The sequence below is a fragment of the Hypanus sabinus genome, chromosome 5 (genome assembly GCF_030144855.1).
Source record: "Hypanus sabinus isolate sHypSab1 chromosome 5, sHypSab1.hap1, whole genome shotgun sequence".
In the NCBI taxonomy this organism is placed as follows: domain Eukaryota; kingdom Metazoa; phylum Chordata; class Chondrichthyes; order Myliobatiformes; family Dasyatidae; genus Hypanus; species Hypanus sabinus.
This window is the reverse complement of record NC_082710.1, coordinates 181,764,895-181,792,657: the sequence shown is the minus strand read 5'-3', so window position 1 is coordinate 181,792,657 and position 27,763 is coordinate 181,764,895. Positions and strand designations below refer to the sequence as shown.

Here is a 27,763-nt window from a genome sequence, read left to right as displayed (position 1 = left end):
TTTGCCGAACCAAACAGTTCCTCCAGGTTCAGTACCCCTGTGGTCATTTTCAGCAGATGCGCCATGTTTGCACCTTGACTGAGAAATATTTTTTCGGCATTCACAGCAAATGCAAGGAAACATAATAGAATCAGTGAAAGACGGCACGGAACAATGGACGGACTGAAGAAAAAGGTATCTGAGAGTGGGTTATATGAGGAGGGGCAACAGGGGAAGGTGAGGTGAAAAGGGAGCCAGAATGGAGAATGGAAAAAGAAAGGAGGTAGAAATTACCGGAAGTTGGAGAGGAGGGCACGTTAGTGTAGTGGTCAGCAGAACGATTTACAGCACTAGAGACCCGGGTTCATTCCCCGCCGCTGGCTGCACAATCTCACTGTGACCCCGTGGGTTTCCTCCGGACGCTCCGGTTTCCTCTCACAGTCCAAAGGTACTACATGTTAGAAGGATAACTGGTCATTTAAAATTGTCTCCTGATTAGGGTAGGATTACATCAAGGGTTGCTGGCTCACAGCGATTTCCCGCGTTGGATCTTAGTAAGTAAAATCGATGTTCATGCTGTTGGATGCTACCCAGACGGTTGTTCCTCCAACGTGGAGCATGGACCGACATGTCTGAATGGGATGTCCACCGCTATGACTAAATCTGGTCCCGCGTACCTTGTAGATACTGGCAGCTTCTTTGTGTTCCCGTACAGACGCACAAATCGCTCTGAAAAAATTATTGTCGGTTTCACAAAACAGTTCCAGTTCCTTCTGGTGTTCCTCGCAGTGAACTTTACTCCGCCGCGCTTTCGTCATCAGATTTAATGAAATTTTCTCCGCCAGGTTCGCCGTGGCTCACACTATCGGAGGTGCTATCCCCGAATTCACCATGTGATACAGAAGTCGTACCCGCACTGCAGAGAAATCGGACTAATGAGGAAATCCAGGCAGATCACGCAAATCGTCTTCTCAGTCCAAATCAGGACGCCTTGAATTCCCGGCATTTGCCCTACTGATACACAGAAAAATGCTGGAAATTCAGAGCAACACACGCACAAAATGCTGGAGGAACTCAGCAGGTCAGGCAGCATCTATGGAGGGTAATGAAGTGTCCCAAGACTCTGGATCAGGACCCGAGTTATAGAACTGTAAGCGAGTGCCTGAGGTCTCCATCAGTCAGATAGAAGTTGCTTCTCAGCTGTCTGGACATGAGAGCAAGCTGTTGCCCGCGTAACAAGTTTGCTCCCAGCAGCGTCGCAGTAGCTGCCAGTCAACGTTGAACTCAGCGCCTTACCGACTTCAGCTCCGGATTTTTCCACCGGGGTTCACTCCTGAAGCCTTCGCCGAGAGTTGGGAGAAGCCGTGGCGGGGCGGTTTGAGATCAAAGATTTCCTTCTCCTAACTGACGGCTGACGAACCCCATCAGCCCGAATTGACTGGTTCTCAGGCCCCGGTAACCCGCCTTTGGCCCTTCTCCTGTCAGTAGACAGGCTTACGAGTGCAGACCAGGAGCAGGACTTGGTTGTCCGAGGCTATTTGGGAGCGTTCAATAGGTAGAACCATAGAAAATTACAGCACAGAAACAGGCCTTTTGGCCCTTTTTGGCTGTGCTGAACCATTTTTCTGCCTAGTTCCACTGACCTGCACCTGGACCATATCCCTCCATACCCCTTTCATCCATATACTTGTCCAAGTTTTTCTTAGATGTAAAAAGTGAGCCCGCATTCACCACTTCATCTGGCAGCTCATTCCACACTACCACCATTCTCTGTGTGAAGAAGCCCCCCAATGTTCCCTTTAAACTTTTCCCCCTTCATCCTTAACCCATGGCCTCTGTTTTTTCTCCCCTAGCCTCAGTGGAAAAAGCCTGCTTGCATTCACACTGTCTATACCCATCATAATTTTATATACCTCTATCAAATCACCCCTCATTCTTCAACGCTCCAGGGAATAAAGTCCTAACCTATTCAACCTTTCTCTGTAACTCAGTTTCTCAAGTCCCGGCAACATCCTTGTAAATCTTCTCTGCACTCTTTCAACCTTATTAATATCCTTCTTGTAGTTAGGTGGCCACAACTTCACACAATACTCCAAATTCAACATCAACCTCACCATAACATTCCAACTCTTATGCTCAATATTTTGCTTTATAAAGGCCAAAAGCTCTCTGCACGATCCTATTTACCTGTGACGCCACTTTTCGGGAATTTTGTATCTGTATTCCCAGATCCCTCTGTTCTACTGCACTCCTCAGTGCCCTCCCATTTACCTTGTATGTTCTACCTTGGTTTGACCTTCCAAAGTGCAATACCCCACACTTGTCTGTATTAAACTCCATCTGCCATTTTTCCAGCTGGTCCAAATCTCTCTGCAAGCTTTGAAAACCTTCCCCACTGTCCACTACACCTCCAATCTTTGTATCATCAGCAAATTTGCTGATCCAATTTGCCACATTATCATCCAGATCATTGATATAGATGACAAATAACAATGGACCCAGCACTGATCCCTGTGGTACATCACTAGTCACAAGCCTCCACTCAGAGTAGCAATCCTCCACTACCACTCTCTGGCTTCTTCCATTGAGCCAATGTCTAATCCAATTTACTACCTCACTATGTATATCTAGCGACTGAATCTTCCTAACTAACCTCCCATGCGGGACCTTGTCAACCCCTCCATCTACCAAAACCCTCCCCGAAACTATTTCATCTGCCATTTCTTTGCCCATTATTCTGTAGCCTCTCGACTTCATCAGAACTACCTGCCTCTCCACCTAACGTCTGCAAACTTCTCAACAAAATATACTTTATTCAAAAATAAAATTATGTACAATAAACCATTGAATGACTCAGTCCTTTACAAATGTTTCCATTACAGTCTTTACATTCCCCCACTGCGTTACTTCATATTTACTGTTACGTACTCGTGACACATAACAGTGGAGCCCTTGTCATGTGACTGGGGTTGAAGCTGTACTGGACTTGAGGTGATGGTCTTGTGATGGTGGAATGACGTCATTTTCCCGCCAGTAGAGATCATGTGACGGTTTTTTTTATAGGTTATAAAAGGTAGACCCCACCCTGTGAGGAGGGGCAGTTCGTGGCTGGATTTGCCAAGTTGACTTCATGCCTCTGCGTGTTTGAAGTGATGACGCAGTTTAGTTGAAGGATGAAGTTTTTATTTAATGTCTAAAGTTTAAAAGGTCATTGCCAGCAGGTTCTTTATGATTCTGTTAGTTTGAGAATTAGAGGAGAGTGAAGATTCGAAGTTCGGAAGTTAAAGATCGAGGAGAATCGCTTTCTACGGTGAAACGGGGGCGACCTTTGTTTGATCCTTATTTGGAAGGATTTCGTTGACTATCTTCGTGTTAATCCCTAGGTTTACCTAGAAAGGATTGAAGGTAGTGGAGAAGGAAAGGTCAGTGCCTTTAAGCTGTTCTGTTCCGTGAATTCTTCGTGGGAAGTTCGATGTCGGGGATCGAAGCAAGCGACGTGAAAGAGAACCTAAATCGTCCTATAAAGTCTCTCCTTTTAAATGGACTGTGAGCACATTGAACTTTTGGCAATACCACTTTAAAGAACTGTTTTGGAATATCACTTTACGAACTGTTTGAACAGCCGCTCAGCAGCTGTTTCCGGTTACGGTAGTGTTTGTTTACTTTTGGGGGGTTTGTTTTCGGTGTTTAATAAACGTGTTGTTATAAGAAACCCTTGCCGAACTCATATATTTATTGTTGCCTGAATACGTAACATTACATACACTTGTTCACCTGGCGGCTCATTCCTCACTCCCACCACTCTCTGTGTGAAGAAGCCCCCCAATGTTCCCTTTAAACTTTTCCCCCTTCATCCTTAACCCCGCCCCCTACCCTAGACTGTGGTCCTTCCCCACCGGGCCCTTGCGGTGGCTGCACCGAGTTTGAGTGCGTCCCTCAGCACGGACTCCTGCAGCCGAGAATGTGCCAGTCGGCAGCATTCCCCCACGGACATCTCCGTGTGCTGGTAGACCATCAAGTTTCGGGCCGACCAAAGAGCGTCTTTGACCGAGTTGATGATCTGCCAGCAGCACCGGATGTTGGTCTCGGTATGCGTCCCCGGGAACAGCCCGTAGATCAGAGAGTCCTCTGTAACGCAGTTGCTGGGGATGAACCACAACACTGCCCCTTCCATCCTCCTCCACACCTTCTCCACGAACCCACAGGGTGCAAAGAGGTGGGTCACCGACTCCTCCTCACTGCAGTCCTCCTGTGGGCAGAGGGGTGTGGAGACGACGTTCCGGACGTACAAGAGGGATCGGACTGGGAGGGCCCCTCTCACCGCCAGCCAGGCGAGGTCTTGGTGCCTGTTGGTGAGGTCTGGCGATGAGGCATATTGCCAGGAACTGGACGGTCTGCTCAGGGAACAGAGTATCACCGTGTCCATCTCGTCATTCTCCTGCAGTGCCTGCAGGACCTGACGTGCTGACCACTGTCTGATGGCCCTGTGGTCAAAGGCATTGACCTGAAAGAACTTCTCGACGAAGGACAGGTATGGCGGCAACGACCAGCTGACAGGGGTGTTGCGCGGGAAAGGGGCCAGACCCATCCTTCGTAGCCAGGGCGACAGGTAGAACCTGGGCACGTAGTGGTACTTGGTGCCCACGTACCTGGGATCCACACACAACCTGATGCAGCCACACACTAGGCTGGCCATCAGGGTGAGGGCGACACTGGGAACGTTTTTGCCCCCGTTGTCCAGGGTGTCCATGGTGGTCCGTCTGACCCGCTCCATCTTGGATCCCCAGACGAATCTGAAGACGGCTCGGGTGATTTCCGAGCTGAAGGAGCGGGGGCTGGCCACACCTGCGCCAAGTACAGCAGCCCTGAGAGCACCTCACACCTGATGACCAGGTTCTTGCCCGCTATCGATAGAGAGCGCCCTCCCCACGGCCCCAGTTTCTGTTTCACCTTGGCAGTCCGCTCCTGACAGTTCTGATCCACGTACCTGAGACCCTGGGATCCACACACAACCTGATGCAGCCACACACGAATCTGGCCATCAGGGTGAAGGCGACATTGGGGACGTTTTTACCCCTATGGCCTATGGCCGTCGATGGAAAAACAATAGTTCCACCCCTTCGAGTTGTGCTACCCAGCAACCCTCCAACTTTACCCTGGCCTAATCATGGGACAATTTAGAATGCCCTATTAATCTACCAACTGGAACGTCTTTAGACTGTAGGAGGGAACCGAGCACCCAGAGGTCACAAGGAGAAATATACAAACTCCTTACAGGCAGCAGCGGGTACGTTGGCCGTCGCTGGAAAAACAAGTTCCTTCAGTTCTCGATGTTGCGCTGTGTCGTTCTTTTCGGAACCGGTCTGCAGATCGTGCCAGGCACGGGGGTGGCGATAGAGGAATTGTCCAAAGGAACACGGAGAGACAACGGAGCAGATTAAAACGTCAACCTAATTTTCTCCGTTCCTTAATTCCTGCCTCAGGAGTAAAAAAAAGGACAGTTTAGATTTCGTAGACGGAGAAAACGGAGGGGGATGTGTTTAAATTAAGTCCCAGGGTGGAAGATCCACGCTTTGCAGTTGGAAAAGAATTGCATCTGTCATTAGTTTGAAAATCAGGGGAGAGCGCGAACGCAGTCCCCCACTACCACAAATTTTGCAGTCGAGTATCCCGCATTTGGGGACATCGCAGGCGTCAGCACACCCGAAGTGCAATGGGATAGCCTCGTCCTGGGAGAACCGCCTTCATGATCACGGTCTCTCCCCTGCCAGGTAAGTATGCTTTCTCCTCCCGCTCGCTCCCTGCCAACCAGTAACATTACACCTTTACATCACCGCGAACCAGATCGTTCACCCATTATTTGGCTTTTACTTGCTACCAACCGCCCAGAAAACAATTCAACTCTGCTACGTTCTTTATTTGCCATTTCTGCTTTTAAAACTCTTCTTGCTGCTCACTCGATGCTTCATTTGCATTTCTTCCTTATAAGGAAGCAGAGCTCGCCGGCTGCCGGTCTGCAATTTGTGAACTCCGCCCCTGGGTGTTACCTCGCATTTGCGGGCGGGAGGACGTTTTAAGGAAAAGAGGGAGTCCTTTCGCTTACTTACATCGTGGCTGACCGGAAGAGAAGGGGGTCGGAGGCAGATTTAGAAGGCGAGCGACCCTTATTAAGGGACTGGACACGCTGGAGGCAGGAAGCACGTTCCCGCTGATGGGTGAGTCCAGAACTAGAGGCCACAGTTTAAGAATAAGGGGTAGGCCATTTAGAACAGAGTTGCGGAAATTTTCACCCAGAGAGTGGTGGATATGTGGAATGCTCTGCCCCAGAAGGCAGTGGAGGCCAGGTCTCTGGATGCATTCAAGAGTGAGTTAGATAGAGCTCTTATAGATAGCGGGGTTAAGGGATATGAGGAGAGGGCAGGAACGGGGTACTGATTGTGTATGATCAGCCATGATCACAGTGAATGGCGGTGCAGGCTAGAAGGGCTGAATGGCCTACTCCTGCACCTGTTGTCTATTATCTATTGATGAAGGGTCTCGCCCTATAATCTGAATTGTTTCTTCCTTTTATCAGAAATCATCCTCGCAAACGCCACATTTCACCGTAGGTGTCGATGTTTCAACAAATAAAGCGAATTTAAAAATAATCTCATCTAATCTACTCCTGTGCTAAATTTTGTTATTCTTTATTACGTTCAGTTCTTCAAGTGCCCGGGACTTTATGCATTTTCTTCCGTGTTAGACCAGCAATATTTGATAATTAATTTCTCCGCCATTTCGCTTTTCACCTATGCAAATTCCTCTCTGACTTGTGGTCCAGGAGGAAATGAATCTCAGAGTTATTTATGGTGACATATATGTACTTCGATAAGAAAATTACTTTGAACTTTGATAGGGTGCAGTAACTGCAAATTGTGTCCAGCAGAGAAGGGGCTTGATTCCAAATTAATAGACCCTGTGTCTCCTTTGCTCAACATGGGATCAGGGCACAGAGACCCGACCGAGGTCCGAGTCTGGAATCAGGGCACAGAGACCGGGCAGAGGTCCGAGCCTGGGATCAGGGCACAGAGACCGGGCAGAGATCCGAGTCTGGGATCAGGGCACAGAGACCGGACCGAGGTCCGAGTCTGGGATCCGGGCACAGAGACCGGGCAGAGATCCGAGTCTGGGATCCGGGCACAGAGACCGGACCGAGGTCCGAGTCTGGGATCCGGGCACAGAGACCGGGCCGAGGTCCGAGTCTGGGATCCGGGCACAGAGACCGGGCCGAGGTCCGTGTCTGGGATCCGGGCACAGAGACCGGACCGAGGTCCGAGTCTGGGATCCGGGCACAGAGACCGGGCAGAGGTCCGAGCCTGGGATCAGGGCACAGAGACCGGGCAGAGATCCGAGTCTGGGATCAGGGCACAGAGACCGGACCGAGGTCCGAGTCTGGGATCCGGGCACAGAGACCGGGCAGAGATCCGAGTCTGGGATCCGGGCACAGAGACCGGACCGAGGTCCGAGTCTGGGATCCGGGCACAGAGACCGGGCCGAGGTCCGAGTCTGGGATCCGGGCACAGAGACCGGGCCGAGGTCCGAGTCTGGGATCCGGGCACAGAGACCGGGCCGAGGTCCGTGTCTGGGATCCGGGCACAGAGACCGGACAGAGATCCGAGTCTGGGATCAGGGCACAGAGACCGGACCGAGGTCCGAGTCTGGGATTAGGGCACAGAGACCGGGCCGAGGTCCGTGTCTGGGATCCGGGCACAGAGACCGGGCGAGGTCTGAGCCTGGGATCCGGGCACAGAGACCGGGCCGAGGTCCGAGTCTGGGATCCGGGCACAGAGACCGGGCCGAGGTCCGAGTCTGCAGTTTCCGACCCGCAGAGACGGCTCACCATCTCCTCTCCTGACCAGAATGGACATTACAACAAACTGCAAGGGCAGGTTTGACCGTCTGGGGGCAACATCCAGATTTAAGACCAGATTCTCTTTCAGATTTTGATTCATTTATTCATTACACGTATATCGACACTGCCAATGGAATGCGTCGTTGTGCTAACAATCAACACAACGTGAGGTGTACAGGATGATCAGAGGCCCAGATTGAACGGATAGCTGAAGACTTTTCCCAAGGCAGAGCTGGCTAAGGGAACGTATAGCGGGATCTCAGACTTGCTTGCATGGAGCGCCCTGCTGGGGTGGTGCTGAAGGTAGATACGTGAAGGATATTTAAGAGACTCGTAGATCGGCACATGGGGGGGGGTTCTTTGTAGGAGGGAAGGGTTAGATTGGGGGTTCCCAACATATTTTTTTATGCCATGGGCCAATACCTTTAAGTAAGGGGTCCATGGACAACAGGTTGGGAACCCTGAGTTAGATTTATCTTGGAGTTGGTGAAGAGGTTGACACAACTTTGTGGGCTGAAGGGCCTGTACTGGGCTGTACTGTTCTATGTTCTATGGTTAGCCCATAAGTGTCACCACACACTCTGGCAGCTGCTATGTTCAACAAATTTGAAAAGGAAATTTCACTTTGGTCCAGGAACCCTCCTTCATCTGCTCTGGGTACTTTGACATGTGATGGATCTGTTGATTAGACCACAACTGGTCCCTGTTTTACATAATGGCCATGCACACCAATGTTCCCTCAAATTTGAAATGCCCAGCGTGCAAAAATATCTTGTACTGTGCAATTTTTTGGCCCTGTGTCATCAACATGAGATCACTGAATAATTTCTTCAATATATAAACAGTGGATAGTCAGAGGCTATTTCCCAGGGTTAAAACGGTTGTCGCAAGAGGGCACAGGTTTAAGGTGCAGCGGTGTAGGTACAGAGGAGATGTCAGGGGTAAGTTTTTTATGCAGAGAAAGTCTGCAGGCCACCCCCCAGGTACAAGCACAGGAGGCGGACACCAGCAGAGATCCTCAGCTCCGGGAACCCGGGAGCGGAGCCACGTCTGGCGCCCCGCGGCCTGAAGGGGCAGCAGGCCTGGGAGACAGTTTAACATCTGCAAGTTGTTTACTTTTAAATTCCAAAACAAACTGTAATTGATTCACATGCACCTTGTTAACAAGCCATTGTTCCTTCAGCCTGGTTACTGCTTCTGAAACCAATCCAGACTTTAAATTTTCTTTATTCAATTTAGGAACAACACCTTTCCCTTCTCCTTCAATAATATTCACATCACCAGCTTTCATCTCATCATTCACTTTCAACACACCTTCTAACACAAACAACTGAGAACTCTCACTTTCCACTGGTACCAAGGTTAACCCTTTCTTCACTGAACCAAGTCCATCTGACCCAAAAGGACTGCATTCCTTCTCAACTAAATCAGATACCTCAGACTTTTCCTGAGCTTCAACACTAGGTTCAGTGCCCTGTGCATCCACACCTTTCACACCCTGAACACACGCAAACGGGACATCTACCTCTTCCAGGCTTTCAATACCAGTCCCCTTTTCAAATTCTAATTTTCCCTGATCCTCCCAGCTACTCTCTGGGCCACTCCCCTTCGGAGTAAACTCAACCTTGCGGGTTAAGACAGCCTCGTCTGCTTAACACAGCAGACTCCCGCAAGGTGGCGGCATCCTTTTCATCTAGGACAGCCCTCACATCATTATCGGGAACACATTTAAATTCTTCAACTGCAAACTGCTCTGTCAAACCAGACAGATCATCCGTGTCCAACCCTGGACCTTCTATCTGCCATATCTGTTTCTCATCTTTACTCTGTGCCTCCATAACCTCCTTCCTCACTCCTAAGTGTCCACCTAGGGGTCCCTTTGTGAGCCAAGTTCAAAATTTCATCCCGATAAACCTTCGGAACCAGCACCTGGTGTACCACCGCCCAGCCCTCATCGACTGGCACCGTGGTCGGCCTCCACTTCCTCATTAACACTCCCTCCTTCAGGTAGTAGCCCTCTGGTTCCCTATCAATTTCTACCTCAGGAAGAGCAGATTCTCTCAACGCCACAAGCTCCTCATCACATCTCTGTTCCTTCATAAATTCCCTCCTGGCTAAGGGTAGATCTACCTCCTCTCCTTTACTCTTTTTCACCCCACTATCCTCCGTTTTACCACCCTCTAACCCCTCTTGGTACAGGGTCGGTAAAAACGTCTCCGCCAAATCAACACCGGATTCATTTAAACTGGCTCCTTTCTCGATATGCTGCGAGTGATTGCGCGGGCGGGATAAATCCTGGACTCTATGGGCGGGTCCTCAGCACTCACAGGCTTGCTTGTCAGCTTCACTGCTGAGTACACATCCCCACCTTCAAGATCATTACCAAGAAGGACGTCCACGCCGTCCATCGGTAGTTTCGACCGCACCCCTATTTCGACTGGTCCAGATACCAGGTCACGTTTCAGAAACACCCTGTGCAAAGGTACGGCCTCGGACCCTTTCCCAATACCTCTTAACACAGCCTCCCCAGTCTCAGTTTCCGGACCAAAATCCAGCACCTTCTTTAAAATCAATGATTGTCCAGCCCCAGTATCTCTCCAGATCCGCACTGGAACTGGGGATTCACCCTCCTTTACAGACACCGTCCCTTTCGAGATAAACTTCTCACGCCCCTCTTGTGCTCTATCTACCTTTGCCTTCCTCATCGATCTGTTGACCGGCTCAACGCAACCAGTTGGGATCGCTGTTTTCCCTTTTCCCGTCCCCTTCTTCACAGCAAAACACTTAGATGCGATATGACCAGCTTTCCCACAATTATAACAGGTAAAGCTGGGAACCTTCCTGCCAGCCTGCTTTTCCTCTTCCTTACCTTTTCCACTGGCTCCCGGCTTACTCTCTGCCTTAGCCGGTGGGCTTTCTCTACCGTCTCTACTGCCTTTCTGGTAACTCTTATTTGAGGAAAACTTTGACGTGTGGGTTAAGGCGTATTCGTCTGCTAATTGGGCAGCCGCAGACAGAGTCTCTGTCTCCTTCTCATCCAAGTACGTCTTCATACTCTCAGGGAAACAACCTTTGAACTGCTCCATCAGTATTAACTGTAACAGTTTATCATAATCTTCAATGACCCCTTTTGAGGCGCACCAACGCTCACAATACATTTGCATCTCACGGGTAAACTCTAAATATGTGTGGTTTCTCCAGTTCCGGAACTTCAGCCGGTATGCCTCTGGCACCAACTCGTAACTCTTCAGTACAGCCCTTTTTACTTCCTCATAATCCTTAGACTCATCTATGGACAATGCCGAATACGCTTGCTGAGCCTTCCCCCTAAGTACACTCTGTAACAGAACAGCCCATTTCCCCTCAGGCCAGTTCTGATTCACAGCCACTTTCTCAAAATGGAGGAAGAACTTATCGACATCCGTCTCCTCGTATGGAGGTACCAACTGAATCTCCAGACCAATCTTGAACCCCTCATTTGGGTCTGCCGCCCGGTCTCTTCCCTGCTGTACCTTTAATTTCTCTATTTCCAGCGCATGCTGCCTCTCTTTCTCCCTTTCCTCCCTCTGCCTATCAGCCTCTTCCTTCTCCCTTTCAGCCTCCTCTCTCCTCCTTTCAGCCTCTATCTCCTTTATCCGGAGCTCATGCTCCCTTTTCTCCTTCTCCTCAGCCAACCTTAATTTTTCTATCTGTAGCTGAACCTCAGCTGCAACAGGTTTCCTCTCAGGGAACAGGTCCAATGCATCCGGCGTGAACACAACCTCGGGTACATAGTGCACAGCTATTGCTCTCTGTATATCCCACTTTCTCATCGTCGATTTCACCGCTGAGAGATTTAATCGTTTCGCAACACTCACCAATTCCGCCTTCCCGGCATCCTCTAATGCCCCCGAAGTCGGATCTTTTACAAATTTGTCTATTTCCATATCTGCTGGTTTCCCATCTGGTTATCCATGCAACCAGATCAGAGAAGGGACTTTTATCCCGATTCACTGGCCCCCCCAATTTGGTAATCAAATCCCAAAAGACGAGGCCCCAATTTGTTACGTACCCCGTAACTGGGTGTCAGACCAGCAGAAATAGAAGTATCCATTGGAGTCTGGTGGTACTATATTCAAAAGTGTTTATTCGTAAAATAAGGAAAACAATACCAATAATGCAAATAAAGATATAACACAAGTTAGCAGTAATAAACCTAAAAGTGTAGGAATAATAATAAGAAATAATAAACAAGCTCTAACGCTGTCTAGGGGTAAATGAATTGTCATAGAAAAGTATAAAGTTCAGTTCTGTTCATGCGTGCTGAGATAGTTATGGTTGTTGTGTTGTAATCGTTGGAGAGAGAGAGAGCGAGATGTAACAGCAACTGTTGCGGCATGCAAAACTCCTTGTGGCTTTCTTAATCCGTCGTATCGTTGTGGCCATTCAGTTAAGACCCCTCTGGTCTTCAGCTAGACCGTTCTTCTGTGGTGGACTCATCACTCTGGCATGAGTGGACACACACACAAGTCCCCACCGGCCCTGCTGTCACACTGTGAGCTTTACTGACCGATCTCCTGGTTCGGTCTCTGATGCCCCACACCTTTCCTGTGGGTTCCAACACTCAATCAATGTCCACTGGTGTGTCTGAAGGGTGTCTCTCCAGACCTGTCTTTTTATCTCCACTAACGGGGTCTCAGCTATCAATTAATTTTGAATGACTGTGTTCATCAAACCAGCCTGCTCCTGCAGTCCCCTGAGGAATGTTAATGAGCAAAATAGTAGAAGACAAGTAACCCTCGCAGAAGTCATAATACAGTAAATCAACAGTCTCTCTCCCCTCTCTTATCTGTAGCAGATGTTCTTGCATGTTTTCCATCTCTCTCTCTCATGAGCGGCATAGCAACAGTAACAGTTCATGATTCTCAGGGAGGGGGGATGGGTAACTCTGCACCCCATTGTCCATTTGATCTGTTCATCACTCATAACAGTATTTGCACCACATTATTCCATATCCTACACACATTTAAATACTGCACCTACAGTCATGCATTCTTGGTCCTTTTGAATTTTGTCCCTGTGGTACAATTTAACTCTCTCGGTCTGCAGTGGGGTATAGATGTCTGAGTGGCGACTTAGATCAGCTCTAATTTGCCTGCCAAAGCAACAGGTCCGCAGCAGATGCCACCACTGGCTCTGGAACATCCCTGGAACATCTGGGCAGGAAACCTGCATACATCAAGATGTTCTTTATTGATTACAGCTCAGCATTTAATACCATCATCCCCTCTAAACTGATCAGTAAACTATTAGACCTGGGCCTCAGAACCCCCTGTGCAATTGGATCCTGGATTTCCTCACCTGCAGACCCCAGTCAGTTTGGTTTGGCAAAAACTCCGCTTCCACAATCTGCAGTACACCAGAGCACCTGAGGACTGTGTGCTTAGCCCCCCGTTCTCCTTCCTTTACACCTTTGACAGTATGGCTACGTTCAGCTCCCACACCACATACGTTTGCTGAAGACACCACTGTTGTGGGCCATATCAAAGGTGGTGATGAATTAGCATACAGGAGGGAGATGGAAAGTTTGGCTGAGTGGTGTAATAACAACAACCTCTCACTCAATGTCAATAAGAACAAAGAACTGATTGGAGACTTCAGGAGAGGGAAACCAGAGGTTCACGAACCAATAATCATGGGAGGATCAGAGGCGGAGAGGGTCAGTAACTTTGGGTGTCACTATCTCAGAAGACCTGTCCTGGACCCATCATATCAATGTAATTGCAGTGAAAGCACAACAACACCTCTGCTTCCTCAGGAGTCTGCAGAGATTCGGTATGTCTTCAGAAGCCTTGACAAACTTCTATGGATGTCTGGTGGAAAGTGTACTGACTGGCTGCATTATGGCCTGGTATGGGAACACTAATGCCTTTGAGTGAAAAATCCTACAGCAGGTAGTTGATTTAGCCCAGTGCATCACAGATAAAACCCTCCCACCACTGACTACATCTACACGAAACGTTGCCCTAGAAAAGCAACATCCATCATCAAAGATCCTCACCACCCAGGCCATGGTCTGTCCTCGCTGCTGCCATCAGGTGGAACGGTACAGGGGCCTCAGGACTCACCACCACCAGGTTCAAGAACAGTTACTACCCCTCAGCCATCAGGCTCTTCAACAATAGGGGGTAACTACACTCATTTTATTTCTGGTGTTCCCACAACAGATGGTCTTGCTTTAAGGATTCTTTAACTTGTTAATTCATGCTCTTGTTACTTATTGCTATTTATTTATATTTGTATTTGCTCAGTTTGTTGTTTTTTTGATCCTGTTTCTATTTACTGTTTTAGTGATTTGCTGAGAATGTCCACAGGAAAAAGAATCTCAGGTGCAGGAGGGAAGGCCTCAGGTTTGTAGATAATTGGGCTTTGTTCCAGGGAAGGTGGGATCTGTTCCAACGGGACGGTTTACACCTGAACTGGAGTGGTACTAACATTCTTGCAGGGAAGTTTGCTAGTGTTTCTTGTGGGGGGGGGGGGGGTTTCAGCTAAATTTGCAGGGGGCAGGGTTCCAGAATGTGAGAGAGGATAGTGAGATGAAGAATAAGGGACAGGTGGGGACTAACACGGTTCCGGAATATTAAGTGTGTAGCAGAGAAAGGTGAGGCGGAACAAGTGATAAGGAGGACACATGTACAGAGGGGTGGTCTGACGGAACATGGAGTTAAATGTGCAGAAAGAATAAGTAAATTTAGGAAGGACAATAAAATTCTAGGGGCATATAGCCCGATGGGAGTTCGGGGAGCTGGGTTAAGCACAATAGGCAGAGATTCAAACAGAGAGAGGAGAAATGGGCTAAAAATTCTATATCTGAATGAAGTGTCAGAAATAAGGCGGGTGAGCTTGAAGCTCAGGTGTGAATGGGTAACTATGATCTTGTTGGGATAACGGAGACATGGCTGCAGGGAGATCAGACCTGGGAAATGAATGTACAAGGGTATACGTGCTATCATAGGGACAGAAATGTGGGCAGAGAGGGTGGGGTGGCCCTGTTGGTGAGGAATGAGATTCAGTCCTTTGCAAGGGGGGACATAGGATCAGGAGAAGTAGAGTCTGTGTGGATAGAACTGAGGAACAGTAAGGGCAAAAGGACCCTTATGGGTGTTGTCTATAGGCCACCAAACAGTAGCATGGATATTGGGTGCAAGTTAAATAGGGAGTTAACATTGGCATGTGGCAAAGGTAATGTCGCAGTAGTTATGGGGGATTTCAACATGCAGGTGAACTGGGAAAATCAGGCTGGTGCTGAACCCCAGGATAGGGAGCTTGTAGAGTGCCTACAGGATGCATTCTTGGAACAGCTTGTATGGGAGCCGACCCGGGACAAGGCTATTCTGGATTTAGTGTTATGTAATGACCAGGATTTGATAAGCGATCTTGAAGTAAAGGAGCCATTAGGAGGCAGTGATCACAATATAATAAGCTTTTATCCGCAATTTGAGAAGGATAAGGGCAGATCGGAGGTGTCAGTGTTGCAGTTGAACAGGGGAGACTATGGAGCCATGAGGGAGGAGCTGGCCAAAGTTAACTGGATGGATATCCCAGCAGAAAAGACAGTGGAACAGCAATGGTAGGTATTCTTGGGAATAATGCACAAGGTGCAAAATCAGTTCATACCCCGGAGAAGGAAGGATTCAAAGGGGGGAAAGGGGCCACAGTGGTTGACAAAGGAAGTCAGAGATTGCATATCATTAAAAAAAAGGAAGTATGACAGAGCTAAGGTGAGTGGGAGGACAGATGATTGGGAAATTTTTAAGGAACAACAGAACTTAAGTAAAAAGGCAATATGGGGAGAAAAATGAGGTACAAATGCAAGCTAGCCAGGAATATAAAGGATAGCAAAAGCTTTTTTAGGTATGTGTAGAGAAAGAAGATAGTTAAGAACAATGTTGGGCCCTTGAAGAATGAATTGGGTGAAATTGTTATGGGAAACAGAGAAATGGCAGAAGTACTTAACAAGTACTTTAGATCTGTTTTCACTAAGGAAAACACAAGCAATCTCCCAGATGTATGGATGGGCCAAGGACATAGGGTAACAGAGGAAATGAAACAGATTGACATTAGAAAGGAAACGGTGATGAGTAGACTGATGGGACTGAATGCTGACAAATGCCCAGATCCAGATGGTTTGCATCCTAGGGTATTAAAGGAGGTGGCCCTGGAAATTGTGGATGCATTGGTAATCATTTTCCAAAGTTCCTTAGATTCAGGATCAGTTCCTGAGGATTGGAGAATGGCTAATGTTATCCCACTTTTTAAGAAAGGAGGGAGGGAGAAAACAGAGAACTATCGACCTGTCAGCCTAACATCAGTAGTGGGGAAGATGCTAGAGTCCATTATTAAAGATGAAATAGTGGCATATCTAGATAGCAGTGATAGGATTGTGCCGAGCCAGCATGGATTTACCAAGGGCAAATCATGCTTGACTAATCTATTGGAGTTTTTCGAGGATGTAACCAGGAAGTTAGATAAGGGAGATCCAGTGGATGTAGGGTACCTTGATTTTCAGAGGGCATTTGATAAGGTCCCACATAGGAGATTGGTGGGTAAAATCAGAGCTCATGGCATTGGGGGGAAGATATTGACAAGGATAGAAAACTGGTTGGCAGATAGAAAGCAAAAGTTAGCGGTGAATGGGTGTTTCTTGGAATGGCAGGTGGTGACTAGTGGGGTGCCACAGGGCTTGGTATTGGGACCTCAGCTGTTTACGATTTACATCAATAATTTAGATGAAGACATTGAGAATAATATCAGCAAGTTTGCTGATGATACTAAGCTGGGTGGCAGTGTGACATGTGATGAGGATGTTAGGAGAATTCAGGGTGACTTGGATAGGCTGGGTGAGTGGGTAGATACTTGGCAGATGACGTTTAATGTGATTAAGTGTGAGGTTATCCACTTTGGGAGTAAGAACAGGAAGGCAGATTATTATCTGAACAGTGTAGAGTTAGGTAAGGGAGAAATACAGAGATCTAGGAGTCCTTGTTCATCAGTCACTGAAGGTGAATGAGCAAATGCAGCAGGCAGAGAAGAAGGCTAATGGAATGTTGGCTTTTATTACAAAGGGAATTGAGTACAAGAGCAAGGAAATCCTTTTGCATTTGTACAGGGCCCTGGTGAGACCACACCTGGAGTATTGTGTACAGTTTTGGTCTCCAGGGTTAAGGAAGGACATCCTGGCTGTAGAGGAGGTGCAGCGTAGATTCACAAGGTTAATTCTTGGGATGTCTGGACTGTCTTACGCAGAGAGGTTAGAGAGACTGGGCTTGAACACGCTGGAATTAAGGAGATTGAGAGGGGATCTGATTGCAACATATAAGATTATTAAGGGATTGGACAGGACAGAGGCAGGAAATATGTTCCAAATGCTGGGAGAGTCCAGTACCAGAGGGCATAGTTTGAGAATAAGTGTTAGGTCATTTAGGACAGAATTAAGGAAAAACTTCTTCTCCCAGAGAGTTGTCTGGAATGCACTTCCTCGGAAGGCAGTGGAGGCCAATTCTCTGGATGCTTTCAAGAAGGAGCTAGATAGGTATCATATGGATAGAGGAATCAAGATATATGGGGACAAGGCAGGAACCGGGTATTGATAGTAGATGATCAGCCATGATCTCAGAATGGCGGTGCAGGCTCAAAGGGCTGAATGGACTATTTCTGCACCTATTGTCTATTGGTTGTATGTGGTGACATGTGATATAGTAATAAATTTTACCTTGAACATTGAACTTGCTTTGCATCTTTATCTTTTAAGGAATTTGAGCTTGCCAGCTGCCAGTCTGCAATTTATAAACCCTGGCCTGGATGTCGCCTCGTCTCATCCATGTGGACGGACAGTTTATGGGAAAACAGGTGAGCCCTTTTGCTTATTCACATCATGGCTGAGCGATAAAGAAGGGGGAGGAAGCCTCAATAAGAAGGTGAGGGACCTTGATGAAGGATCCCGACCTGAAGTCTGGATTCCTTTGATCAGAAGTCATCCTCGGACTGTGCTGTTAGATGACACATTCCAGTGTAGTTTTCAATGTTACACTGCACGTATGACATATAAACTGAATATAATGTACTTTATTTCTCCAGCGCTGAATTTTATTAATGCTTATTCATTTCAGCTCTTCAATTGCATGGGATTTTATGCATTTTGGAGGTCAATAATATTTGATAATTTCTGTGCCACTTCCTTTTCCTTCCATAGAAATTCCCCCTCTGATCTGTGATTTAATAGTTGGTAAGGTTGGTTGTTTGGACTGTGTCTTGTAAATGCAAAGTTCAAAGTACCACTGAGACTAGTCAATAAATCCAGGAAACTTAAAACAATCAATGAAAGACTGCACCCAACAGGACGGACAACAACCAATATGCAAAAGACAACAAACTGCAAATGCAAAGAAAACAAATAACAATAAATAAAGAAGCAGTAAATATTGAGGGGATGAGATAAAGAGTCCTTGGAAGTGAGCCCAAAGTTTGTGGAAACAGTTCAGTGATGGGGTAAGTGAACTTGAGTGAAGTTATCCCCGTTTATTCAATGCCTGATGGTTGAAGGGTAAAACCTGTTTCTGAACCTGGTGTTGTGGGTTCCAAGGCTCCTTGACCTTCTTCCTGATGGCACTGATGAGGACAGCCTGGGTGGTGCGCGATGCCGCTTTCCTGTGGTAGCACTCCATGTTGATGTGCTCGGTGGTGGGGAGGGCTTATTCATTTGTAGGGTTATCTATTCAATGGCATTGGTGGCTCTGTACCAGGCCATGATACAACCACTCAGTATATTCTATTAAAGGGAAATTATAGGTTGCAAATGGCAGTGAGGGTAGTTCAAAACTCTGTAGGTAAGTGAGAGAATCGGGAGGGGTTGAGGAGTTGGTAGCGTGGCTTGTGAAAGGCTGCTCAGATCTCACAGGATTATATTAGATTTGGTTTGTTTTTTTTAACTACACATACATGGAAACATCTAGTAAAATGCTTTGCATTAACAACCAGTACAATTCTAGGATGTGCTGGGGGCAGCCTGCAAATGTGGCCATAAATAATGGTGCAGACATTGTGTGTTCACAATGTTCGGCAGAGCAGCACAAACAACAGCAATGCAAATCCTTCACTCGCTCACACAGATGACCCCTGGACGTGCTGCCTCTTAGCTGTCACTGGTCTTTCTTCTTGGGGCCCTGTAGACCATAAGGTATTGGAGCAGAAGTCTGTTATGACATTTCATCATGACTGATCCAATTTTCCTCTTGGTCCCAATCTCCTATCTTCTCCCCATATCCCTTCATCCCAGACTTGGCCTCCAGCTGCCTGTGGCACAGAATCCCACAGATTCACCGCTCTGTGTCTAAAGAAATTCCTCCTCATCTCCATTCTACAAGGATGCCCCTCCATTCTGAGACTGGAGATAGTCTCTCCCACCATAGGAAACAGCCTCTCCACATCCACTCTCTCAAGGCCCACCATTCGATAGGTTTCAATGCAATCACCCTCATTCTTCTAAATTCCAGTGACTACAGGCCCAGAGCCATCAAACGCTCTTCATATGACAGACATTCAGTCCTAGGATTATTTTTATGAATGTCCTTTGAACCCTTTCTAGTTTCAGCACATCCTTTCTAAGATACAGGGCCCAAAACTGCTTACAATACTCCAAGTGAGGCCTCACCAGTGCTTTATACAATCTCAACATTGCATCCTTTCTTTTATATTCTTGTCCTCTTGAAATTAATGCTAACGTTGCATTTGTCTTCTCACCGCAGACTACACCTGCAAATTAACCTTTAGAGAATCCTGCACAAGGACTCCCAAGTCCCTTTGCACCTCAGTTTTTTTGTATCTTCTCTCATTTTAGGAAATAGTCAACTCTTTTATTTCTTTTACCAAAATGCATGAACATATACTTCCTAACACTGTATCCCAACTGCCACTTCTTTGCCCATTGCCCTAATCTGTCTAAGTCCTTCTGTAGCCTCTCTACTTCCTCAAAACTACCTGCCCCTCCACCCACCTTCATATTGTTTGCAAACTCGGCCACAAAGCCAACAATTCCATCATGCAAATCATTGATGTATAATGTAAAAAGATTCAGTCCCAACAGAGACAACCCCTGTGGGACAACATGCATTACCAGCAGCCAACCAGAAAATACTCTGTTTATTCCTACTGTTTGTCTCCTGCCAATAAGTCACTGCTTTATCTGTGCTGGAATCTCTCCTGTAGCACCAGAAGCTCATAGTTCGTTTAGCAGCCTCATGTGTGGTACCTTGTTGAAGACCTTCTGAAAATTCAGATACACATCAAGTGATTCTCCTTCATCTATCTGCTTGTTATTTGATCAAAGAATTCCAACAGACTTGTCAGGTGAGATTTTCCCTTGAGTAATCCATGCTGAGTACAGCCTATTTTATCGTGTGCCCCCAAGTACCCCGGGACCTCATCCTAATAATCAACTCCCAGCCACTGGGGTCAGACTAACTGGCCTAGAGTTTCCTTTCTTCTGTCTCTCTCCCTTCTTGAAGAATGGAGTGACATTTGCAATTTTCCTATCTTCTGGAACCATTCCAGAATCTAGTGATTCTTAAAAGATCATTATTAATGCCTCCACAATCTCTTCAGCCACCTCTTTCAGACCCCTGTGATGTGCACCTTCTGGTCCCGGTTTCTCATCTACCTTCATGCCTCTCAGTTTCCCAAGAACCTTCTCTCTCATCATGGTAACTTCACACACTTCATGATCTCTGACACCTGGAACTTGCACCATACTGTTAGTGCCTTCCACAGTGAAGACTGATGCAAATTACTTATTCAGTTCACCTGCCAGTTTGTTGTCCCCCATTAATACCTGTTCAGCATGGTTTTCTAGCAGGCCAATATCTACTGTCGCCTTTCTTTTACACTTCATGTATCTGAAGAAACTTTTGGTATCCTCTTTAATATTATTGGCTAGCTTAATTTTACATTCCATTTTTACCTTCTTTATGACTATTAAGGTGCCTTTTGTTGTTTTTAAAAGTGTCCCAATTCTCTAACTTCCCATTAATTTTTGCTGTATTAATTGCCCTCTCTGGGGCTTTTATGTTGGCGCTGACTTCGCTTGTTGGCCATGGTGGTGTCATTTTGCCTTTGGAATACTTCTTCCTCTTTGGGATGTATCTATCCCCTGCCTTCTGAATTGCTTCCAGAGATTACAGCCATTTTTGCTTTGTTGTCATCTCAGACCTCGTATTTTGAACCCCTCGTCCTCAGTGATCGCCAACCTATGACCTCAGAGTGCTCTGACCTGAACTCTGACCTCCAACTCCTCCCCCTAACTCTTCATTTGCTGACCCTGACCTCTCACTCCCCTCATCCCTGTCCCTACTGACGGACGTTTCAGCTCAGCTCCATCTTTGAAAAAGAATATCATCAGACAGAGGAGACTATCAGAATAAAAAACAAAAGCCAATGTTTTGAAATGATTAAAAAATATATACTAAGCCTTTCTCTGACAGCTCCTGTTAATGTTGACTGTAAGAAAGTCCAACTAGAGTACCAGGAAGCTGGTGTGTAAATTTAGAATGGTGAATTCCCACAACATTAAATGCTGGTTGAAACCTTTGGAACTAACTTGTTCGATAGGATTTCATAAGGCCCCACCAACACTAAAAGCCTCAATCTTTTTTCCAATGTTGTGCAAAGTTCAGTTTGAATGCTAATTTCTGGCCTTCCTAAGCAATTTATAATCTAACTTCAACTCATCCAGAATGGCGTTGCTAAACCATTGAGCCAGGATAGGAGAACACATCACTCCTATGCTGTACATGCCACTCTGCATTGGCTTCTTGTAACTTTTAGAATTGATTTTAAAGGTTTCTTATTTGTTTTCAAAGCTCTTCAGAATGAACTACGTTGTTAAACTGTAAAAAGTAAAAGGGGTGCAGACTCAGTTGATACATTTCAATGCCAGCTCAAAACCTATTTATTTAAATTGCTTTTAACAAACATCTTCTGTTTCTCTCATGTTTAATTTTTAACTTTAATTTTATCTTCATATTTGTACTTTAATCTGAATGTAAAGCACCTTGAACTGCATTTGTATGGGAAGTGCTCTCTAAATAATGTTGTTCTTCTTATTATTAATTTGATGCTGTTCTTCAATAAATTTACCGTGAACTTTGAATTGCAGGTGTTTCGAAGTTTATAAAAGCTGAAAGTACTTTGAAGCAGGAAGTATTGGCTGTGATCATGGCTTGCAGGGAACAGGATGTGGGCTGGAGTGAGGAGACAATCTGCTCCATCTGCCTCGAATTCTTCACTGAACCGGTTTCTCTGGAGTGTGGGCACAGCTTCTGTTTTGCCTGCATCACCCAGTGTCAGGAAAGGAAGTCAAATTTCTGCCCAGAATGTCGGGCAATCTTTCCAGCCAGGCAGCTCAGGATCAATCGAGCCTTGGCAAAGCTGGCTGAGAGGGCTCGAGAATTAAACCTAAATTTGAATGAGGAAGAAAATAATCTTCACTGTGAAGAACATGAGGAAGAACTGAAGCTGTTTTGTGAAACGGACAAGAAACTGATCTGCCTGATCTGTAGAGATGCACTGGAACACAGGGAGCACCACTTTCGACCAATTAAAGAAGCTGTGGAAATTCAAAAGGTAAAGAAGATTTCATTAGCTTGGATCTGGTAATTTGTCCCCTCTCTCACTTTTTCCATTTCCCATTCTGGTTCCCCTCTTCCTCCTTCTCCTCCCCTGCCCATCACAAGCCTCTGGTGCCCCTCCTTCCATGGTCCACTGTACTCTCCTATCGGATTTCATAATCTTCAGCATGTTCCCTCTTCTGCCTTCCACTTCCCAGCTTCCTACTTCATTCCCATATCCCCCACCCAGCCACCTTCCCCCCTGACCTGGTCTCACCTGTCACCTGTCAGCCTGCACTCCTTCCGATCCCGGGACCTACTTATTCCGGTTTCTGACAGTCTTGATGAAACGTTGACTATTTATTCCCCTCCATAGTTGCTGCCTGACCTGCTGAGTTCCTCCAGGATTTTGTGTGTGTTGCTCTGGATTTCCAGCTTCTGCAGAGTCTCTTGTGTTTAAGATTAGATTTCCCGATTGTTTCAGAAGGTTTCCTCCCTCCACTAGCTTTGTTCAGTCTAAGTTGAAAGCTAACCTTGCAGGCCACTCTCCCATGAATTTTTTCTCCCCGAGAAAACTTGACTAACTTTGTCAGCGATGGACCTATCACCCGAAGGGAACTGATGCCTGCTTATTCCTCCAGACACATGAAGGACATGTTGGTCGGGCTAGACCATGGTGTCCCAGCTGTCTACACAAGCCAGGGATGTACATATGGGGGGCAAGCTGTTGTCCACGTAGCAGCTACCCCATCTCCAAAGGAATGGTCACTGTGGCACCGTAAGAGCTGCCCGTTAACACTAAACACAGCCTTGGGGACAGACACCTATCTCCAGGACACCATACCACTCACGGGCATGAGGCAATTAGGGTTGCCATGGTGGTGTAGCAGTTAGCTCAGCACTATTACACAACAGGGCTCGGTGTTCAGAGTTCAATTCTGACACCACCCGAAAGGAGACTATACACCCTCCCCTGTGTACCCCCCCCCCCCCCCCGTTGGAGTCTTTAAGGTCTGTATCCCCTCCCCCCCGGTGAAGTCTGTAAGGAGTCTGTATCCCCTCCCCCCCGGTGGAGTCTGTAAGGAGTCTGTATCCCCTCCCCCCCCCCAGTGGTGTCTGTAAGGAGTCTGTATCCCCTCCCCCCCGGTGGAGTCTGTAAGGAGCCTGTATCCCCTCCCCCCCCCCGGTGGTGTCTGTATCCCCCCCCCCCCCGTTGGAGTCTTTAAGGTCTGTATCCCCTCCCCCCCCCTCCAGTGGTGTCTGTAAGGAGTCTGTATCCCCCCTCTCCCCCGGTGGAGCCTGTAAGGAGTCTGTATCCCATCCCCCTCCCCCGGTGGTGTCTGTAAGGAGTCTGTACCTCCCCTCCCCCCGTCCCCCCAGTGTGGTCTGTAAGGAGTCTGTATCCCCCCACCCCCCCGGTGGAATGTGTATTGGAATCTGTAACCCCCCCCCCCCCGTGTCCTCTGGAAGGTGTCTGTACCTCCCCCCTCCGGTGGAATGTGTATTGGAGTCTTTAACTCCCCCCCCCCCCCCCCGTGTCCTCTGGAAGGTGTCTGTATGCCCAGCTGTAATTGGTTTTCTCTGGGCCCTCTAGTTTCCCCAGTCATCGGGGGTAGCTTGGGGAGTGTGGCCTACTCTGCACTGTGTCCCTAAATAAAATATGTTGTCCCTATGTTGTGCTTCTTGTGCTGTGCGCTGTTTGTGACTCTAGCACCATGGCTCCAGAGGGATAATCTTTCATTTTGCCATGTGCATGTGTATGACTGAATGACAATAAACTTGAACTTCATGTTCTGTCTCAATCCAAGGCTCAGATAAAAACCTCCCTGGTCCTACTCATGGAGAAGAATTCACTGATTTCGGAGACAGAGAGGAAGCAGATACAAAAGATCAGAGAAATCAGGGTAAAGTCTCCCAATGCTTTTCTGTGATATTCAGTGATTTACCCGACCTGGCTTCTATTAAATTTTACGTTTCATTTCAGGCACAGTCTCATTCTCTGCAGGACTATGTCACATCTGAGTTTGACAGCATGCACCAGTTTCTCAATGTGAAGGAACAAGAGTACATTAGAGACCTGAAGGAACAAGAGAAGAGAATTCGTGACACCATGGAAGAAACGCTGAGAAAAATTCAAGATAACTTGCATTCCATTCAGGAGGAGATCTCAAATTTGCAGAAACGGATGAAGGAGAAAAGTGGAGTGGTGTTCCTAAAGGTGGGGGGGGGGGGAGTCAATATTTTAATTCAGTTCCATGAACATGAACATTGTTGCAAAATGAGTTCAGATGAAATGAGTTCTATTGAAGGGTCTTGGATTGAAATGTCCCCTCCATAGATGCTGCCTGACCTGCTGTGCCCTTTATGCCATCCAAAATTCTTCCTGCTTACTTTTTCAAAACATATCATGATTTTGAAGGTGTTAATTAATGTTCCCATAAATTTCTTTTTTTTAAGGAACACCTCTTCATCCTTTCCATGTGACATTCACATGGTTCCTTCAAACGAACCTGCCCTAATCTTTACTCTCTGCCACTGGGTCATTACCATAGCATGGTGGTCAAAGCTGGTGACTTATAAAAGTTTAACAATAGCTCTTGACATAACGTCTGTTATTTCCAGGCTATTTCCCACATTAGCATGGGAAAACTACTTTTCCCCCTGTTACAACATACCACAACATGCTAGAGAAACCCAACAAGCCAAACAGCAGCAAAGAAGAGGGCCTGATCAGATCTCAGCCCTAAGCAGCAATGGTTTATTCCCCTCCCTAGATGCAGCCTGACCTGCTGAGTTCATCGAGCGTTTTACTTGTATCATTCTTGAATACAGAGGGATCCTTGGGTCCCAAGGCCATAAATCTCTGAAAGTGGCCCAGTGGAACCTCTTTTTTTTTTGCCAAGGTCCACTGTCCTCTCCTATCAGATCCCTTCTTCTTCAGAGCTTTACCTCTTCCATCTATTCCCTCCCAGCTTCTCACTTCATCCCCTCTCCCCCACCCACCCTCCTCCCCTCTGATCTGGTCTCAACTCTCACCTTAGGCTCCTTTCTTTCCAGTCCCTATGAAAGGTCTTAGCCTAAAATGCCCATTGTTTATTCCTTTTCATTGATGCCAGCTGATCAGCTGAGTTCCTCCAGCATTTTTTGTGTGTTGCTCTGGATTTCCAGCATCTGTAGAATCACTTGTGTTTACGTCTTACCTTAGTATGTTTACCTGGCCTTCTCTTAAACGTGGGATTGTTTGTTATGTGAACAAAGTCACTGGAGAGACTTAGTTGTTGAATATGGAGCAGTGAGGCACGAAGTGAGACACAGCAATCATCATACGGAGATCCTTTTGGAGCAAGGGGTCTGCTCGACTCAACCCCAACACAACATTTTATGTGCTAAGGACCAAAGGACAATTCCACATTTCAATGCTTCCTTTGAACTGCACACAACCTTCACACCTCCCACATCACACCCACACCACAACACCTGAATGCACTTTAATTAGCGTTGTCTGGTCTTTGCATTAACTGTGATTCACATCTTTTAGGAACTCATTGTTCAGAGCTGCATTTTCAATTTAATCTACAGTCTATATACATATCTGAAGATTGGTGGCTGAAGTTATTGCTATATGTACTAAACCCAAAAATACACTAATAGTATTGTTGTAACCACTCTGTATAAGCTAGGATATCCCATCCTTACCATCCTGTTAAACAAACCTCCCCTGAGGCCTCTTTTGGATGATTTTAGAGGCTACTCATGAGTTCACATTGGGATGTTGACAGGATGCAGAACTGAGCTGGAAGTGACAGGTGCAGTTCAATCCAGAAAAGACTGATCTTGAAGACAGAGTGCAAAGGACAGCGGTGTGTAGGAGTAGACTCCTAGACCATATGCCCCTCAAAATTGCCATGCAATTTGAAGGGTGGTGAAGATGGCTTATAATATGTTACCCTTCGTTAGATGGGATTTGAGTTCCAGAGCTGGGAGGTAATGTTGCAGCTCTATAAGACTCTGGTTAGACCACACATAGAATATTGTGTTCAGTTCTGGTCACCTCATTAGGGGAAGAATATGGAGGCCTTAGAGAGCGCACAGAGGAGATTTACCAGGATGCCGGCTGGATTAGACAACGTCTTATGAGCTGGGGCTTTTCGCTTTTGAAACAAAGCAGAATGTGAGGTGACTTGATAGAGGTGTACAAGATGATGAGATGCAAAGGTAGAGTGAACAGTTGGACAATATTCCCAGGACAGAGCCAGCTAATACAAGAGCAGTAAGTTTGATATTATTAGAGAAAAATACGGGGGGGGGGGGGGGGGCGTCGATGTCAGAGATAGTTTTTGTTTACAGTGGTGGGCACGTGGAATGTTCTGCCAGTGGAGGCAAATACATTTGGGACACTTAAGAGACTTTTAGATAGGCATAAAGATGAAAGAAAGCTGGGAGGAATAATGAGAGATAAGGGTTACATTGATCTTGAAGTGGGTTAAAAGGGCAGCACAACATTGTGGGCCAAAGGGCCTGTATTGTGCTAAACTGGTTCACGTTTTATGTTCTATGCACTCTTTACCAAGCTCATCCTGAACTTCCACTCGCAGCCCCACTCTGTCATAATCATTCATAACTGAAGTCCCTCATTACTAAGCGTACAAGCAAACTGAAGAAAAAGATTACCTTTATTTGCTAAATTTACATCAAAACATAGAGTGAAATGGATTGTTTTGCATCAACAGTCTGAGTATGCTCTGGGGGGTGGGCAGCTTTCCCATCTGTGCATCGGCAGCACAGAAAACTCAGAATTCTGAGCCCCTTGCAATTGTGTGAGTATGCCCACAAGAAAATTAACTCAGGGTAGTATATGTACTTCAATAATAAATTTACTTTGAAATTTATGGGTACAGGTGATTATTCCTGAATATTAAGTTGTATCTGCATTTTTGTTTTCAGAAAGAAATTCATTGTATGAACAGGTAAGACATTTTCTTCACTGAAATTCTGCACAGGCTGGGAAAATATTTCAGAAAGCTATTCATGACTTATGAGTGGACAGCCAGAGACAGTTTCCCACACCAGAAGTGGCTAATACAAGGGGCCATGATTTTACCTGGGGGGAAAGTACAGAGGGGATGTCAGTGATGGGTTTTGTTACACAGGGAGTGGTGGATGTGTGGCACGTACTGCCAGGGGTGGTGGCACAGGCACGGGCAGATACCTCAGGGACATTTAAGAGGTTCCTAGGTAGGCACACATTGACGTG

The 27,763-nt window shown here is 46.8% G+C and overlaps 1 protein-coding gene and 1 non-coding gene across 2 annotated transcripts in view; one reads left to right on the top strand and one right to left on the bottom strand.

The window, feature by feature from the left end:
* LOC132394851 (uncharacterized) overlaps positions 1–27,763 on the top strand; it is a 58,913-nt gene that overhangs the window by 16,155 nt on the left and 14,995 nt on the right. Inside the window, exons 7-13 of the mRNA XM_059971258.1 lie at positions 6,965–7,907; positions 14,779–15,479; positions 17,661–17,758; positions 22,059–22,525; positions 24,318–24,413; positions 24,494–24,727; positions 27,454–27,476. Of these exons, the coding sequence (XP_059827241.1) occupies positions 6,965–7,907; positions 14,779–15,479; positions 17,661–17,758; positions 22,059–22,525; positions 24,318–24,413; positions 24,494–24,727; positions 27,454–27,476 (2,562 nt within the window). The remainder of the gene's footprint in view (positions 1–6,964; positions 7,908–14,778; positions 15,480–17,660; positions 17,759–22,058; positions 22,526–24,317; positions 24,414–24,493; positions 24,728–27,453; positions 27,477–27,763) is intronic.
* Positions 5,595–5,758, bottom strand: LOC132394876 (U1 spliceosomal RNA). The gene has a single exon (XR_009512422.1). It is a non-coding gene; the product is annotated as a U1 spliceosomal RNA (small nuclear RNA).